Source organism: Plutella xylostella, chromosome 28 (genome assembly GCF_932276165.1).
Source record: "Plutella xylostella chromosome 28, ilPluXylo3.1, whole genome shotgun sequence".
In the NCBI taxonomy this organism is placed as follows: Eukaryota; Metazoa; Arthropoda; class Insecta; order Lepidoptera; family Plutellidae; genus Plutella; species Plutella xylostella.
In genome coordinates, this window is record NC_064008.1 from 1,189,690 (window position 1) to 1,207,449 (window position 17,760).

Genomic DNA, 17,760 nt, shown 5'->3' on the forward strand with positions numbered 1-17,760 from the left:
ATTGATTAACACAACAATAACAATTATAATAGTTGATAAATGAAACCCGGCTAACATGTCTTAACTGGGTAAGTAAATGATCAGTCATGCCACCAGGATAAGTAAAATGTTCAGCACTTCATATGAAAAACATTAACAAGGTCACCTTTAGGTATGTTCGTCAACACTAAGGGCAGGTCTCGGCCAAAACCTTAAGGCTTCGCCTTATTGCAACTTCAAAGGTACGTAGGTAGGTACCTACTTACATTGTTGTAGGTTCGATTTTGAAACCATCAAGTCAACCTGGATAAAACAAAATAAAATAGCTCGATTAAATAAAGATGGTACGTAAAGATGTTAGTTGTACCTGATCAGACCTGATGCAACGACAGCCAACATAGACTCTCTAATCTGTGGAAGCAACAATCATGGTGGCGGGAACATGGACAGTTGGACGAGCCACCTCGAGCCTGACTTATCAATCAGAACTGACAGTTCGCCAACAGCAGATAGCTTGCGGCTATCTATAGGTAAACTTAGGTAGTTAGCTATACCCAAGAAACAGTCCTTGGACATCGATATGACAGTGGAACGGCCAATAACTGTGACATTCTTTAAAACAAAAAGGCTTGTTGTTGTCCAGCTAAGGAAGGTTACCTACTTCAGCGACCTGGTATTGCATTCTGAAAGAACTGCGAAGAGTTAATATTATGACTAATAATTATTACTTATTTAGAAAGTTTTCCGCAAACTCTAATAAATCAAGCAGCTACCACGTCACCGCTGCCCGGTTATAACTCTGTACTAGCTTAGTAGATATATATACCAGTTCTAGCCTTCAGCTAGAGGCCAGAGAGCTCCTAAATGAGATGCGAGTACGGGCATGACACAAGTAATTTTTTACTAGGTAACTAGGTACGTAACTAACTGAAAGATCCATAAAACAGTTGAGGATTACTCAGAATGGAATTGTGAAAACGGCACGTCTGCATCTTAACCAGTCAGTCTAAGTAGTTTCAGCAGATACAGTGTTGAAAAATAGTTATGAAACGTTTGCGCCAGAATCGAATTAAAAATACATTTTCATTAGAGAAGCCGTTTAGGCATGAATAGGTACTTTCACCCTTTGGATTGTGCTCCAAATGATGACCTTCGAAATTCATAGAAATTTAATGACGACTGCCATTGTTTATTATCTAGCCCCGTACATTGAGTAGGGCTGCGGCTACACGTGATGTGATACACAGTACACAGTAGGTATATGCATGTTCCCAGAATAGTGGAAGTTATAATTTTACCAAAAGGTAGTCGTCTCGTGCAAGAGCACCGTTACTCGATTTATTCGATACACAACTAGTAGACAGCTGCTGCGTAGGAGGTTCACGCATTTTTCAACAAAGAGCTCGGATACACACTCACAATCCACTGGGACATAAGTAAGACAGCTAATATAGTGCCACTCAGAAACCGCGATGACACTCCGATCATGATTACCCGACAGTAGGATTATAATAAATTCGGTAACTTGTGAAGCGGTATGGTATAGCAACAGCGACTTTCACGAAATCAGGAATTAGCTCAGTGCTTTTAGGTTGAACACTCGCCGGTGGGATTCACTTTGCTCACAGCCGAGAAAAGAAAAGACTCAAAGCTGGAATCTGCCGATGTGTCATGACACTTAAGATAGTGTCTGGGGGGTCACTTTATATGACGAAAAACGAACTTTCAGTGCACTGCGGCGCGAGCCGCTCTATCTGTTTGTATGTATTAAACGTGCCGATTGCACGACAGCTCTCGTTCGTTCGTTTCTCATCAGTATAGAGTAACGTTCCTGTACTTACCGTGCGTCACCATTCCCATGAGCAGTCCAATGATCTTTAGGCAGTTTAGAACAAAAGCTGCATTAGACAGTTTCTTCAGCAGAGACATCGAAATAAAAAATTGATTGCACAACTATCCCCAGGAGCAGTCTACAGGTCACTTTGGGGAGTTCAGAAGAAAGCTGCTTTAATAGAATACCCTACCTCAGCGGAGGTATCAAATTGAAGTGCTATAACACTTTTAGAAGCGGTGCACGTTACCCGATTTGTCGTCATCCATGCCGATGCGGCTACGGCGACTGCAGGTGGTTACTCATGCTTCGTTGGTGTGCCCTTGTATGGCTAACATGACCAACCTTGGCAGTAAACGTTCGTCTGCATATGCCATAATCACTGATGAATAGCGCACGTTACTCGATACCTTCTAAATAAGTCACTCATAATTATGGCTGATGATGATGATGACCGTGCTAGCAATAGTGCAGGCGGTTCCGCTGAGCATAAAATCTCTTCCCAGACAGGGGGCGTTTGGATCTGGCAACCAGAACAGGAGTGCCAGGTGTGCGCAGCGATGCAGGTGGGACAACACAGCCGCCAGGGCAGGAGTACATGGCTGGGTCTATGCAGCGATGCAGGTACCACAAACCGGTGGCCAGGGCCAGGACCGGGTGTACAGCCGCCAGGGCAGGAGTGCATGGCTGGGTCTATGCAGCGATGCAGGTACCACAAACCGGTGGCCAGGGCCAGGACCGGGTGTACAGCCGCCAGGGCAGGAGTGCATGGCTGGGTCTATGCAGCGATGCAGGTACCACAAACCGGTGGCCAGGGCCAGGACCGGGTGTACGCTGCGATGCAGGTGGCACGAGACGGCGGCCAGCGCAGGAGCACAGGGCCGGGTGCAGGTTACACGAAACTTCAATTTCACCGAATCGGCCTGCCTACCCTCAGCGGGTAGGTACCGGCGGATCACATTACTCGCCGCACATGCCACAATGTCCCAACATACTGAAACTCGGAGCCACGTACTTCCTGTAAAAAATCCTATGACGGTCCTGGAAAGCTCCTGTTTGTAAAGCCTTACATAAGCTGTAAGTGCATTATTGTAATAGCAAAGTTTTTATCAACTGTTTTCTAAAAATATTAGAAATTGAGGGTAGAAAAATATATTTTTATTATTTTTTCCTGTATAAAATTAACATATGCTTTACTTAAAGCGGTCATTAATGTAAGAATCTAGCTCAAGCGCCACTAGTAGGACCGGAATATGTGATCAATCATCACCACGACTATTGAATCGGACCCTACTGCGTGGGATAAAAACCCCAAGCGCCGGAGCATTATGACCAGTGGCTGAGCTTTTAAAAGCAGTAAATAATAGCATTTTACTCACGGCTTATCAACTCAAACCTTCGTTGCGAAATCCTCAGCAATGGCTGCGTGCGCAGCAGCCGGCAGGCCCCGCGCCGCCTGGTCCGCATCACGCTACAGCTCCCGGCAGCGAGGACTCCGCAAATTAAATATTATATTTTTCCCCGTCGGAGCGAAGCCGACGAGAACCGTGGCTACATTGAGCCATTTTGCCGAAGTGTTCACTTCAAAAATCAAAAACCAACTGAGGCGCGCGGGCGACTCACTCTATTTATATAGGCACCCGCACCTTGCAAATAAAGGTGGAGAGAAAAATGGACCTTATTTAACTGTCACTGTGACCCTTATGATGCCGAACACGGAGAAAGTCGAAACGCCATATCTCACAATGTTTAACTAGGTTTCAGATAGGCTCAGACTACATAATATTTTCTTCACAGTGGGCAATATATTCTGAGTAACATTTATTCTGCATAGCCTTTTGACGCATATTTTTTCAATTATAGTAGAATAGTGTTCTTTTAAGTCTTTTAGTACATCGTTAGTTTAATAATATTTTTTTCTAGAACTTTACTTTTTACCATAGTACATTAACCTACCATACTAAGGGTGAATTTCACCAAAAAATGTAAACGTAAGTACCTACTTATTTAAATCATGATTTAAGTTTTCATTGCTAAAAGGTACTCAATATTGTTCTTAACTTATAATTTTGACATTGGTATACCTACATACGAACTTAAACCGTACCAACCACATTATTATGAATTTTAAAAGGCTGGTAAATAGTTAAGTAATTGTCCATTGTTACATTTTAATATCAGCATAAAATGTTCAGATTCCATTAAAATTAAACCAGGCTTTTAACTTTCTGTAATGAATTTACGCTCCCCAGACCAGATGTCGAATATTTCTGCTTTTATTAATTAAACCAAATACCCTTTCGCGCTTTTGGAAATTATTTAACATAGGCATTAAAATTCTTCTATACTTACGTCCTACAATATTAAAAATACCTCAACTTTTTACTTTGCCTCAGTCTGTGCCGAAAGGTTTTTCAATTACTGTAACGATAATGATTTCAGAGACATTACAAATCCTAAGCTGTCCCATAAAACTGCAATGACATAACAAAAGAAATGCTATTATGTCTGTCCGTAAAAAAACTTAATTTATTCCTCGCATTTTACGAGTTGAAACGGCAAAAAGAGCCGAGGCTTGAGCCTTGAGTTTGTCACATCTAATTTGACTCATATTTGGGGCGAGAAATTAGGTCTTTACAATGGCTTTTTTTGGATTTTCCCTTGAGCAGATAAATGACCCATGATACTGTGTAGTAAAGTTCAAAGAAAAAGGAAAAAACCCGGAAGTATTTTTGTATATATTTATTTTGGTCCTCAGGTCTTGATAGACACTCACGAGCAATGAAAAAGTTCAAGTAACAAAAGCACTAAATTTCTCCTAAACGGAAAAGGCTAGCTTTATATAAGTACGCCAGAATATAAATAACTACCTAAAAAAACCGACTTCAAAAAAACAGCGGTGACAAAGTAATCTGAAGAAATATGGCACCAACTTCAAAAAAGAACAGTTCCTGCTTAGGTATATTTGTACTGTCTCATACGAGTAGAATTTGTGTAAACCTTAAATTATTTCTTACATTTTAGTGGTTTTTTGAAGTCGGTTTTTTAATTTTTTTAATTATTATTTTATTTAATAGTTTTTAGTTTATTTGTAATAATTTTCAATCAAAAGTAAGGTGCAAATGATACCAAAATGTCCTACTAATCAATACGAATCATTCAAGCCTAAACACGAAGTAGTTGCTATATACCGTTGAGGAGTTCCCCTGACTGCCTTCCGTTTCCATCATCAGATCAGCTCAAGGTCACCATCATATTTTTTTGTTATAAAAACTATATTTACGTTCTTAATTTCATTAGAATCGGTTAATATGTGCCCAAAATTGAAATTCATACCCTGTTTTTACCCCTTTACCCACCCTTGGGGGTAAGATAAAATTCTGAAAAAAAAATGGGACCACCTGGAAGCTCAACCCAATACAACAAAAAAAGAATTTTCAAAATCGGTTCATAAACGGCGGAGTAATCGGTGAACATACATAAAAAAAAATATAAAAAAAAAAAAAAAATATCCCGACGAATTGAGAACCTCCTCCTTTTTTTGAAGTCGGTTAAAAAGGTAATTTTAAATCATAAATTTGTACGGTCGCCTGCGACTAAAAGCACCTATACAGGCGGAGTTTTTAAAATAGCGATCTCAAGCTCTCATGCTGCTCAAGCACATCCACATAAACACCACTGCTACACACATCACACACAACACGTCCCCGGATTTAAAACAGATGTAGCTGGTCCCTTCATCATCAGGGATCGATATTTTAAAAACTCCGCCTGTATACTTTTAGGCACAGGCGACCGCACGTGGAACTTGTTCATTTCTCGCGATTGTATTTGTTGGGTGATACTTCTATCCCACTTGTCATGCGTGGATATTGTGGAAAAAACCCCAGTTCAAATACAGGAGATCTATATTTCCCAGCAGTAGGTGACTGATACGGGCTTTGTGTGAGTATGCGTGCATGTGTGGATGTGTGTACCTATTCAATTTTAAATGTAATGATAAATTAAATACGGTGAAGACAGTTTTTCCTTGCGTCTGATAGTTCGTGTTGGTTGTTAAATATGATTTGTTTTTCAAGACGACTATATGCTATGAATACATGGTATGTTGCCATAATTATTTTTACCTATTTATAGATAACAAAATGACCTTCGACTTCGATTCTAATTCAAATAAACGCTTGCTACACATCAACAGATATTTGCAAAAAACAGATGTATGTAAAAATAAAAACATAATTTATCAATAATTCTAGATTTTTGGTGACCTATTTCAGTTCGCTTAGCAAAGCCGATACAACATTTTAGTTTTGTGTGTCATACGAGTCCCAATAGTTCAACTTAGTTTTTTGGTGTTTGATTTACACCTTTATAATAAAATTATTGTCTGAAAAAACTAGTCACATACAGTATCATACTTTTCAGGATATGCTTCTATATTTCGCTAAACTCTATAGGCACTACAAGAAAGCTTTCTAAGATAAAATCAATAGGTCATATCGCTCCATCATAACAAATTGTTGTCGCAACTATACACTACAGTTTCGCTACAACTTACATGAATTCTTATATCTTAAGATCCCGGCAAAGGCATTCCAAATTGACAATAATTATTTCAATCAATATAAAAAACACATTCTGCTCCGTAATCCCCAACAGGCCTATAACACTGGCGTTACAATATTTCCTCTAAACACGGGGGAAAAAATAAAAATGAACATTTAAAAAAGGAAAAGCGCAGAGGAAGGAAGCGTTTTGGCAAAAGGAATTTCGGGTGAGAGCGAACAAAAAGCTGTTCGTATTATAAATCCAACCGCATTACGTATAACTGGCTGGTTGGAATTAGGCGTGAGCGTTTTGAAATTCGAACGGAAAAGGCGGACTCAATCCATGCGTGGAAAAAAGAAGATAGTGGTTAAAGGAAATAGGTTGTAATGCCTGTGAGAATTGTTTTATTTTTTAAGGCGACACAAGCGCCCTCTTGCGTTCGCGTGGCGGCAACTCGCCGCGCCGACTGCCGTGGCCCGCGCGCGCCGCCCTATAGATACATGTTTACAGCCAGCGACCATAGAGTACGCAAACTTGAGATGCTGGCTGGAAACTTTCCACGGAAATAAAAAAGTCGGAATTTTATCTTTAATCTTTTTGGAACGTTCTAGAGTTGGTCGTTTTGGTCTGTGCTTGAGTGCGGTTATGTTAGAGAGGTGATGAATTGATGAATGAAAAGTAAAATAAATGCGTAGGCCGAGAATCGAACTCGGATCAACTGCTTGGAAGGCAACTATGCTGACCATTACACCACCAACGCATGTGGTTGTATCAATGAACAAAGTGAATTCTTCACAAGAATAACAATTGTATGTTTACTCAAATGTTCTTTCATTCAGTTCTTATTAATGTATTAATATGTAAAAGTTCTCACGATTATTTTTATGTATTAGAAATCCATATTAAGAATTGAATCAAATTCAAAGTAGGTTTTTTTTACAATGCGAGAATATATTGGCACCCAACTTGGTCTAAATTTATTCAATGTTATTTATTCATACAGCGTCATTTCTAGGAATGTTCAGAAAATACTATTTTATGTTTTCAAACCATTTCCCTTTCTCTTTGAGAAAAGCGTTTAACCACTAAGCTACAGCAGCCTCAAAATTTTAAACATCTTATATCCGGATCGTTATTGACTTTAACAGACTCTAAAACGTAACAAACTCACATTAAGCGCATTAGATTTACCTCTAAAATGGGGTAATAAATTCAGCATGGGACATGTTAATTCCATCCAAATTACCTACCAAAGTTTCCCATCCAATCAGACTCCATAGGATTCTCTACATACCATTATTTTATTTTGGCCATTCATTATTCAACAATATTGTGAGATGTATGTTTCCATATAAATAAATAACGTTTATATGATATTTACTTTTAGAATTCGCATCAATTTCATCATTAAGTACTTAAATTTGACAAGGTCCCAGCGCACAGGTATTCCACTTAAACCCTAGGCTACTCTGTACATCTAGACCTCAGTTGGTTAATAATCTACATATCCATAGCGTAATCTCTGCAACCTACATTACATACATACGGGCACACTGTGACGTTTTGTCTACCTTTTTAACCCTCTACTGAAACGTGAGATGTTATACGTTTGGTGTTTGAAATGTTATCTGTGTGTGTCAGTGATAATCAATCTATTTAAATTTCTGAAGATTAGTATATTACGTTGTTCTTTATCATGTTATTATTTTTTAAGTTGACGGTTTTATTTATAATTTGTCTGTTTTCATTATCATCACCATTTTTGCAACATAGTGTGAGTTACTAAAAAATGTATCGACCAGATTATAAAAACCTTATCCTTACTTAATGCTTTGTGAAAGGTATTGTCATGTAACCTTAAATTTTTATGTTCCGAATTACTTACGTATCCAGCACAAACCTTGCCTTATTTATAGGTATCTGAAGTGCTGAAGATACTTATAGCAACTGAAGTGATTCGACTTGATAGCCTGCACTTTGAGACCTAAAATAGACGGCCCATTGATATTTTATAGCTCCTTCAAGTGCTGTTTCAAGTAACCGTTGCAGCTTATGATGAAAAATAGAGTAGTACCCACAGACCTGTATTTGAGTAGACAACGCAAGTGCATGTACTTCGCGTGTAAAAAGGGCGTGAAATTATCTTCCTTTAGCGCAGTGTCATTAGGGACGTTCCTAAATAAACTAAATCGTTCAAGTGACGTGACTGACGTGACAGTAGGTATAAAAATAATGGCACGCTTGGTTTCTATACAAGGAATGAGACAAGCGTTGTCTATTCAAATACAGTAGAGCGATCCGGAAAAAACGCAGCACATTCTATTCGATAAAAAAAAAAAAAAAAACACGCACTCACGCCTTGTACTAATGTATAGAATAGAATAGAATAGAATAGAATTCATTTATTCACAAGAAACAAGGTTATACATGAGATCTTAAACATCAAATTACAGTTTCTATCATGCTTCACCGAGGAATCGGTATGTGAAATACTTAACAAATAAAATGTTACTTCATGCACAAATTGAGATTACTTAAATAGGTATTAAATGCACCACAATAATTACATAAATTAAAATACTATGCCAATTCAATACAATTAATTAAATAGGTACTAGTGATATGTCAATTGAAATTAAAATAAGAATAACAAAATATTAATACATATTAAAATTCATTTGCAATCTCATAATTTAATTTATAATTCATTCTTTTATAATTAAAAAAGTCATTGATCGAATAAAATACATTTTCTGTCAACCAATATTTTAGTTTATGCTTAAATAGTTTTAGAGGCAATTGTTTTATTTCATGCGGTATACAGTTATAGACCTTTATAGTCATGATGTGACAATTTTTGCTATACAAGGCACTATTATGCTTTGGTAGAACTAGGCGTTCTTTGTTCCTTATGTCAAAATTTACAATGTTGCCAGCTTTTTTATAAAGATTAGGGTTACTTTTAACATGTATAGCTGCCTCTAGAATGTACATAGAAACAAGTGTCATAATTTTAGACTTTTTAAACAAAGGCTTGCACGAATCTGTTTGTTTCTTACCGTATATTGCTCTTAAACATTTTTTTTGAACAATAAAGGCTTTATTAAAGTCTGTGGAGTTTCCCCAAATCAATAAGCCATATCTTAGGACAGACAATACATATCCGTGATATGCTGCAAGAGCAGCCTTTTGGCCTGTTATCCTGCTCAATCTATACAGTACATATACGAACCTATTTAGCTTGTTACATACGTTTTCAATATGAGATTTCCAATTACAGTTCCTATCAATTGTAACTCCGAGAAATTTGACTGTATCGGACTCTTTGATTGTTTTATTTTTATGTTTTACTGTGAGACCCATTTTCTTGTTGTTATAATTTTGGAATTGGACATATGTAGTTTTATCAAGATTAACTTGCAGATTATTTGATTCAAGCCATTCAACAACAGATTCAATGGTTAGATTGATTTCGTTCTCTAATCCCTCTTTGTTGCTTGAAATCAAAATAGATATATCATCTGCGAATAAAATTGACCTATATTGGGATATTTCAGGTAAGTCGTTTATATACAAAAGGAACAATATTGGGCCAAGGACACTTCCTTGAGGCACTCCGAATGTATTTACTCTCGTTGAAGAATCAATAGACATCATTTCATCATTGACCAAGCTATCAATACGAACAAACTGCTGTCTATTCTCTAGATAGCTTTTTATCCAATCCAGAGCAGTACCCCTGATGCCATAACAGTTACATTTCTCTAAAAGAGTTTTATGGTCAACATGGTCAAATGCCTTTGTCATGTCAAAGAACATTACTACAGCTGGTTTCCGAATATCAATTAGTTGAGAAATATCTTTTACGAGATTAAAGATAGCTAGTGTAGTTGATTTATTTGTTTGAAAACCAAATTGCTCGTCTCTAATGATACTGAACTTATCCAGGAATGAAATCAACCTTTTTTTAAATATTTTTTTTCAAATATTTTTGATATTACTGGAAGAAGTGCCATGGGTCTATACTTATTCATTAATGTTTTGTCACCCTGTTTATGTAGCGGTTTTATCATATAAAATTTTAGTTTATTGGGAAATATTCCGTGCTCAAATGATAGGTTGATGAGATGAGACATAACTAAAGCTATTATATCAGCGCTAATTTTTAGTATTTTTGTTGAAAGTTCATCAGGACCAACAGAATTCGTATTTTTTAGCATGAATATGGTTTTAAAAACTTCATCAGGGCATGTAGGACGGAGAAACATGCTGCTGTGTATGGGTTGCAATTGTGTTTTTGTCCTTGCACTATTTTTATCTATTATATCAGAAGAAACACTATCTATAAAGAAGTCATTAAAACATTCTGATATCTTACTGGGATCACTAATCAATTCATTTTTATTTGATTTTATTGATATTATCCCACTTTTTACCGATAACTGACCGTTTGTGTAGTTATTTATTATGTCCCATGATTTTTTGCATGTATTTTTTGCTTCTGATATAAGTGCAGTGTTTGTTCTTTTTTGAGATAAATCTATTATTTTTTTTAACATTTTTGAATAACTTTGAAATTTGGATTTATTATTTAGAGTTTTATTTTTGTAATACGTAGACCTTAGTCGACTTTTTGTAATGCATGAAATCTTTAAACCTTTGCTGATCCATTTTTTACCTTGTTTGACATCTCTTACTCTTACTCTGCACAATGGAAAGCAAAGATTGTACATTAATGAGTAGATGGAATGAAAATGATCAAAAGCTTCATTGACATCAATTGTATTGTAGCATTCACTCCATGACAAACTATTAATGCATTCACGAAACTTTCTTATGTTGTCTTTGTTAAAATCTCGTTTATATGTGTAAATACAGCTTTTTGACTTGGTGGTACTTTGAGGAATGTTTAATATCTGTCCCGTGTTGTGGTCTGATAATCCTAGCTCAATAACCTTACCAGTAGCATCCACAATATTACTACAGATAAGATCGAGGCATGCTTCTTGTCTTGGTGAAGTTACATGAGAAACCATATTATAGTTTGAGAGAATAGATTTAAACGTATTAGCTTTGTCATTTGACTTTATGATATCAATATTAAAATCACCAACAATTATAACTTTTTTGTTCGATTTAATTGTTAAGTTCAGTAGTATTTCATTTAGTGCATCAAAAAAAATATTCACGTCAGAGTCTGGTGTTCTGTATATACAGATTATTATTACTTTTTCCTGAGTTAGCTCTATGCCGCAACATTCGAAAGTACGTTCTTTCGCATAGTTTTCTAATTCAGGAAGAGCTTTATAATCTATTGTATTTTTTATGAAGATACATACTCCACCTCTTTTCTTCTTGTTATGAATTTTTCGACAAAAATAATTACCCAAGTTATAGTTTTCGAAATGAAGATTCAGTTGTTCGCCTTTTATTACGAACGTCTCAGATAGACAAATAACATCACAAGGTTTCTCCTCAAACAGATTATCTAAACAAATAGAAAGTGATTCCTTTTTGGATAAAAATCCGGCTATATTTTGGTGGAACAATGTAAAAGTGTTGTTGTTTTTATTTTTATTCTTGGGTCCGAAAGGAACAGTTTTGCTTATTGCTGTCCTCATTATTTAATGACTTCTCTTTACCTTCGTTTGTGTGCTCAGATGAAGTTTTATTGAAGTAATAGTAATATGGAATATTTCCCGTTTTTTTACCCTTTTCGCACTGAATGGAATCCATTGCTGGGTTTACTCCGATGTTTTTTTGCTCCACATTTATCTTTTTAACTTTTTGTTGAAAATAGTATGGTATTGTGCCTTTCTTGTATTTACTTGTTTTAGAGGTATTTGGATTTGTACAATGATATTCTTTGTTTTTAAAGGTCAAGAATTTTTCTTTATAATTGAATCAAATTCGATGTTAATCTTTTTACACAATTCTCTTAAAATACTATCCCTACTTTTATACAGTGCAATATTCACATATTTACAATTTGGTGAATTATTACATATCAATTTAATCATATTATTAAGTGAATTTTCGTTAAGATAATCACTCCTTAGAACATTTAGAACAATAATATTGGATTGACAGCATCGTTTGATGAAATGACTGAGCTCTATCGTTAACTGAGTGGGATTTGTATCATGTACTCCCTTGCGGGGTAGGCAGAGGTGCATTGCTGCACCCACTTTTCGCCAGAGTGTATGTTAGTCCCAATGTAATAGGGGGCGGGCCTATTGCCATTTTACGGGCACATCCAAGACCCGAGAACAAATATCTGTGTTTAAACAAATATCTGCCCCAGCCGGGAATCGAACCCGGGACCATCGGCTCAGTAGTCAGGGTCACTAACCACTACGCCATTCGGTCGTCTATTCGAAAAAGCTGTCAACCTGTCAACAACAAAATGGCGGTGTATAGATTTGCGAAAGTTTGACAGCTATCATTCCATAGGTCATTGTCAGAATAATATTATGTACTCTGTGGTCATTCTTTTCGAAACTCATTCGAAAGGTAAAAAGTGTTCGAAAGTGCTGTCAATATGACAATAGTCGCACTCGCATTCGATTCTATTCGTTAGCTCGAATTTTCGTGATACGGGTACTGGTCTGTGGTAGTACCATACCTGCGAACAGGAGGGTTACTCTATACGGATGAAAAACGAACGAAATCAGACAGAGTGAACCCCCTGGATAATAAAAACTACGATAAGGTATTTTTATTAAGGTAGGTATATTTATTTATATTTAATAAGGTATTTAATTCAGTTTATTTGGTTTAATTTAATTTCTTAATTTTAATCTAAGTATTCAATATTATATTATTTGATTTCTTTTTAAATTGTTTTAAGTATTTAATGTAAGATTTAGAATTAATGACTGATTTTATACTTATATGGACCTCATTGTCTGAAATAAACGATTTTTATTTTTTTTTATTTATTTATTGGAATTGAAACTCCTCTGTATGATTATGGATTGCTTTTTAAACATTCATAATATACCTATTACGACCGAATGGCGTAGTGGTTAGTGACCCTGACTACTGAGCCGAAGGTCCCGGGTTCGATTCCTGACTGGGGCAGATATTTGTTTTAACACAGACATTTGTTCTCGGGCCTTGGATGTGCCCGTAAAATGGCAATAGGCCCGCCCCCTATTACATTTGGACTAAACATAACACTGGTGAAAAGTGGATGCAGCAATGCACCTCTGCCTACCCCGCAAGGAAGTACATTAGAACAAGGTGTGAGTTTTTTTTAATATATAATATACCTATGTATTGGAAGAACACAACTCGGATCTGAAAAAACCCTTTTCATTGTACATAAGCTTCATCATCAGCCTATAGCAGTCCACTGCTGGACGTAGGCCTCTCCCAAAGTACTCTACTGGATGCGATCTATAGCTTACATAAACTTAAAACTGGTGAGAGCCGTGAAAGATATACAGACCCCTTAGTATGAATTTTCATCGTGAACGTGAAGTAGAATTCATCGAGTTATTTTCGGAAGCAGGTTTAAAATTTTCCTACAAAATTCATCGAGTAATTTTACTTCACGTTCACGATGAAAATTCATGCTAAGGGGTCTGAAGTACAACTTTGCCTTCCCCTAAGGAATTCCCATAAAGTACAACGGCTCAATTATTACGCTAAGAAACTTTCCCTCTACATATGGCTAATCCATTAACCTAAAACCCCATCCACCCTATTTAGCTAACATCTCAATCTACAGAACCCCTACCCTTGGCCTACATTCGGGGGGTCACTTTCTAAATCATAGAATGAACGAACGAGAATTATCACGCAATCGGCACGCTTAATACAACTAGATAGAGCCGTGGTTCACGCAGCATTCTAAGCCCCAATTTCTACATAGTCGGTTAGAGCATAATCAGGTATTAGTTGTTGACTTTTGACACATCTGTCAAGAATTTTATATGGAGATGACGTATAATTGATTAACCAATCCCGGTCGGTTAGATAGCCGACAATGGAGAAATTGTCACTAAAGCTTTGGAAAAACAAAACTATAGCGCTAATCACGGCTTTATCTCGTTGTAATAAGCTTGCCGATTGCGTGTTAACTCTCGTGTTTTTTTTTCTTAGTACGTTCGTCGACTTAGGGAGTGACCCCAGTTGGAGTTGGCAACACCGATAATACGTGCATTGCGGTGTCGATGTTGCCAGGCGCGAGAGGAAAAGAAACGAAAATGCTTGTTTTTGTTCTGAAAGTACCCTGAATGTGCAATTTGCGTGCTCTTTTGTTTTCTGAAAGGTACCTTCGATTTGCTTTTTGGGTTTAGATTTGATGCGAAAAAGTTGTACTTAAGTAAAGATGATTTTTAAATAAATGTAGGACTAACACTGAGTTGCAGAAAGGATCTTTAAGTTAATGACGGCATTAGATGTATTGTTGCCTTGCTTTGACAGTATACGGACAGAAAGATACAGACATAGATTTAATGTCGACATTAGCTTAAAGTCCCTTTCCGCAACTCGGCATAAGATAATAATATAGCATTATATCAAGTTTAATATCTTATGATTATCTTTAAGGATCACAACGAAGTAACTTGCTATAAAAAAATGTTGTAGGCGCTTTTTGAATAGCTATCGACTATTGTGTACCTACGTAATTATTAAATTTGTTAAGTACCATATTATTATTTGGATATTATTTACGGGAAATAAAAAGATTTTCTCTAAAAATATATTTCAAAATAAGTTCTTATTTTTTATGACTTAGATCAGATATACTTAATATATTTATCTTGTATTAAAATTTGATTTTCAATAGTTTTCGTAAATTATAAATAAAAACAATAAATTTGTTTCTGTAAAGTTTTTTTATTAAAACACCTTAAAACTATATTTTAAGTACAATAAAATACATTTTGTAATAATACTAATATCATTCAACATACAACACGTATGGCAAAATAGTTTGTATTAACAATTAAATACTTACAGTAAATTCATTATTTACAGTTCTTTTTACATTAGGGTACTTATAGAATTTGTAAATTCACAAAATGCAGATAGGCACCTTTGATTAGCACCAAACGGTTTTATAACAACAACGAAAATATATAGGCACGCTGAAAATATTATTATATTTTTAAGGGAGACTTGCATCAAATAATTTTATAAACGAAATAGGTAGATCTAAATGAAATTATATACTCTCAAAGCAAGAGACAATTATATTTAATTGCACTTAAATGTTTGATGCAAGTCACCCTTAATCATAGAAATCTCTATGATAAACTATTGGCGAAACAATTATATGAAGTAAAAATACATCAATTATACAATATGTAGTCAATTTCGTGTTCCTCACTGGAAATAATATATTCTCATGGTTGTATTTAAAATTATTATGAACCATACCCGTAAAGATTTTATACGGTTTACACTTCTTCTGTGTATTAATAAAATCAATGGAAAACCATCAATCAATCTCAGATCTCATAGCTTTATAAGTAGGTTTTAGTATAGCCTCAATAAATAGCCTTCTTTAAAATATCATAGCCTTTTTGACCAAACCAACCAAACCAATAACGATGAATTCATTAAATTCATTTCTCTTACATACTATTATGGCGAAGGTAATATATAACAAAAGAAAGATAATATCTCAAGTATCTAAAAATTTTACAAATATTTTACTCTTACTATAAAAGTTGATAGACCGAAATGATGATTCCTCGAAGAATATTTTGTACGTATACTTTAAATTCATTAAATGTTTAGGCATAATGTACCTAATTAAATACTAAGTAAATACTAACAATATTAGTCTTGTGATGAAGAAAACGAGAAATATACAGGAACTTTGAAAGAACTAAGGCACCAGTTTTTTGTTATCTTAAAATACTATGTAGAGTCTCAAGAAAAATGCTACTTATCTACTACATACACTAACTATAATACTGGATAAAACATCGTATCACTACATGGAAACACGTCTTAACTAAACCTCCAGGTATATTCCAGGTTTAACAGGCCTGGATACATAGGTAGTTATTACATTTGAGCCCAACTGATTTTTAAAGCACATTTGGTGGCTTTTTTCTTAGCACCATAGCCTTGGAATCTAACCAGTAGATTCCGTGACAGCGTTTCCAAAACCATAAAAACAGCATCACTAAAACCATAAACCTTATCAAAGACTATCGATTAATGCACAATGACTCTACATACTTGGGGTCCATTTCATCCATCTCTCTGCCCTTAGTCTCAGGTACGAACAATATCACAAACAAAAGGCACAAGACTGATATACCAGCGTACAGCCAGAACAACCCGTGCAGACCTATATGCTCTTGGAAGTCTGCCGCCGTCTTCAAGTTCACAAACCCACAAAGATGGCTGAAGCTCGTCGCTACAGCACTTCCTGTACTTCTGTATTCCAGAGGAAACAACTCCCCTATCAATAATGAAGATATAGGACTGATGCCGAGGGAAAACGCTGTCGTGAACGTCAAGACACAAAGCAGCGGGATCCAGTCATATGACCCAGGCTCAGCATGGATTAAATCGCTGGTGTTTCTGAACACATGCTCATAGTAAGCATAAGAACCAAATCCAGCTAACGCTATCGACATAAGCACCCCACTGATCATGAGCAGAGGAAGTCTGCCAACATTGTCTATAAGCATTCCTGATAAACAAGAGGCCAGAAGTTGCACAACGCTAGCCGCTATGGCTCCCCCATGAGGGTTCATCATTCGGAAGGTTTTCTTAAACATCGGCACAGCGTAGAAGTTGAACACGTGAGCTCCAGAAAACCTTTGGAAGAACATCAAGCCACACGTGATGAGTATCGGACGCGTCAACCTTTTAGTGAACATTCTTCCTCCGTTATTGTACTGCTTGCTAGCGAGGATATTCGTTCTGATGGTTGCCAACTCCTGTCGGATGTCAGCATCAGGTCCCCGAAGCCATTGAAGGGACTTCGCAGCGTCTTCCTCCCTTCCTCGTAGGAGTAAGCAGGATGGCGTTTCAGGTATGAAGAGTAAGGCGAAGAACAGGAGGATTGGGGCTGAAGCGACGACCAGAGCGAGCTGGTGCCAGTTGAGGTAGGCGCCGAGAGAGAAAGAGATGAGGATCCCGATCTGGCTGAGTATTTTGAGGACGGAGCTCAGACAGCCGCGGATGTCCGGTACTGCTATCTCTGTCACGTACACCTGCCGACAAGAGAAGGAAGATATTAGGTGATGATGTTTTAGAAACTAGAATTTGTATTCCTATGTAAATTTGGGATTAAAAATTAATAACGTAACCTTACAGTTACTGCCGGCTTAGCCAATTTTCATGTAGAACATAAGATAAGATACTGATTGACAAACAATAAAAACGCTTCAGATTTTTTTCTTTCGGCCCAACGTTGTCCGAGA

The 17,760-nt window shown here is 36.4% G+C and overlaps 2 protein-coding genes and 1 non-coding gene across 3 annotated transcripts in view; all 3 read right to left on the bottom strand.

Moving 5' to 3' along the window:
* LOC105398324 (facilitated trehalose transporter Tret1) overlaps positions 1-6,812 on the bottom strand; it is a 74,900-nt gene extending 68,088 nt beyond the window's left edge. The window contains exon 1 of the mRNA XM_038111299.2: positions 6,369-6,812. The gene's annotated coding sequence lies outside the window, so the exon portion shown is untranslated. The remainder of the gene's footprint in view (positions 1-6,368) is intronic.
* Positions 6,813-7,046: 234 nt separating this feature from the next.
* On the bottom strand, positions 7,047-7,118 carry Trnag-ucc. The gene has a single exon. It is a non-coding gene; the product is annotated as a tRNA-Gly (tRNA).
* An 8,074-nt stretch (positions 7,119-15,192) lies between these two features.
* Positions 15,193-17,760, bottom strand: part of LOC105398275 (facilitated trehalose transporter Tret1) — a 55,379-nt gene continuing 52,811 nt past the window's right edge. Inside the window, exon 6 of the mRNA XM_011570348.3 lies at positions 15,193-17,550. Within this exon, the coding sequence (XP_011568650.2) occupies positions 16,534-17,550 (1,017 nt within the window). The 3' untranslated portion in view covers positions 15,193-16,533. The remainder of the gene's footprint in view (positions 17,551-17,760) is intronic.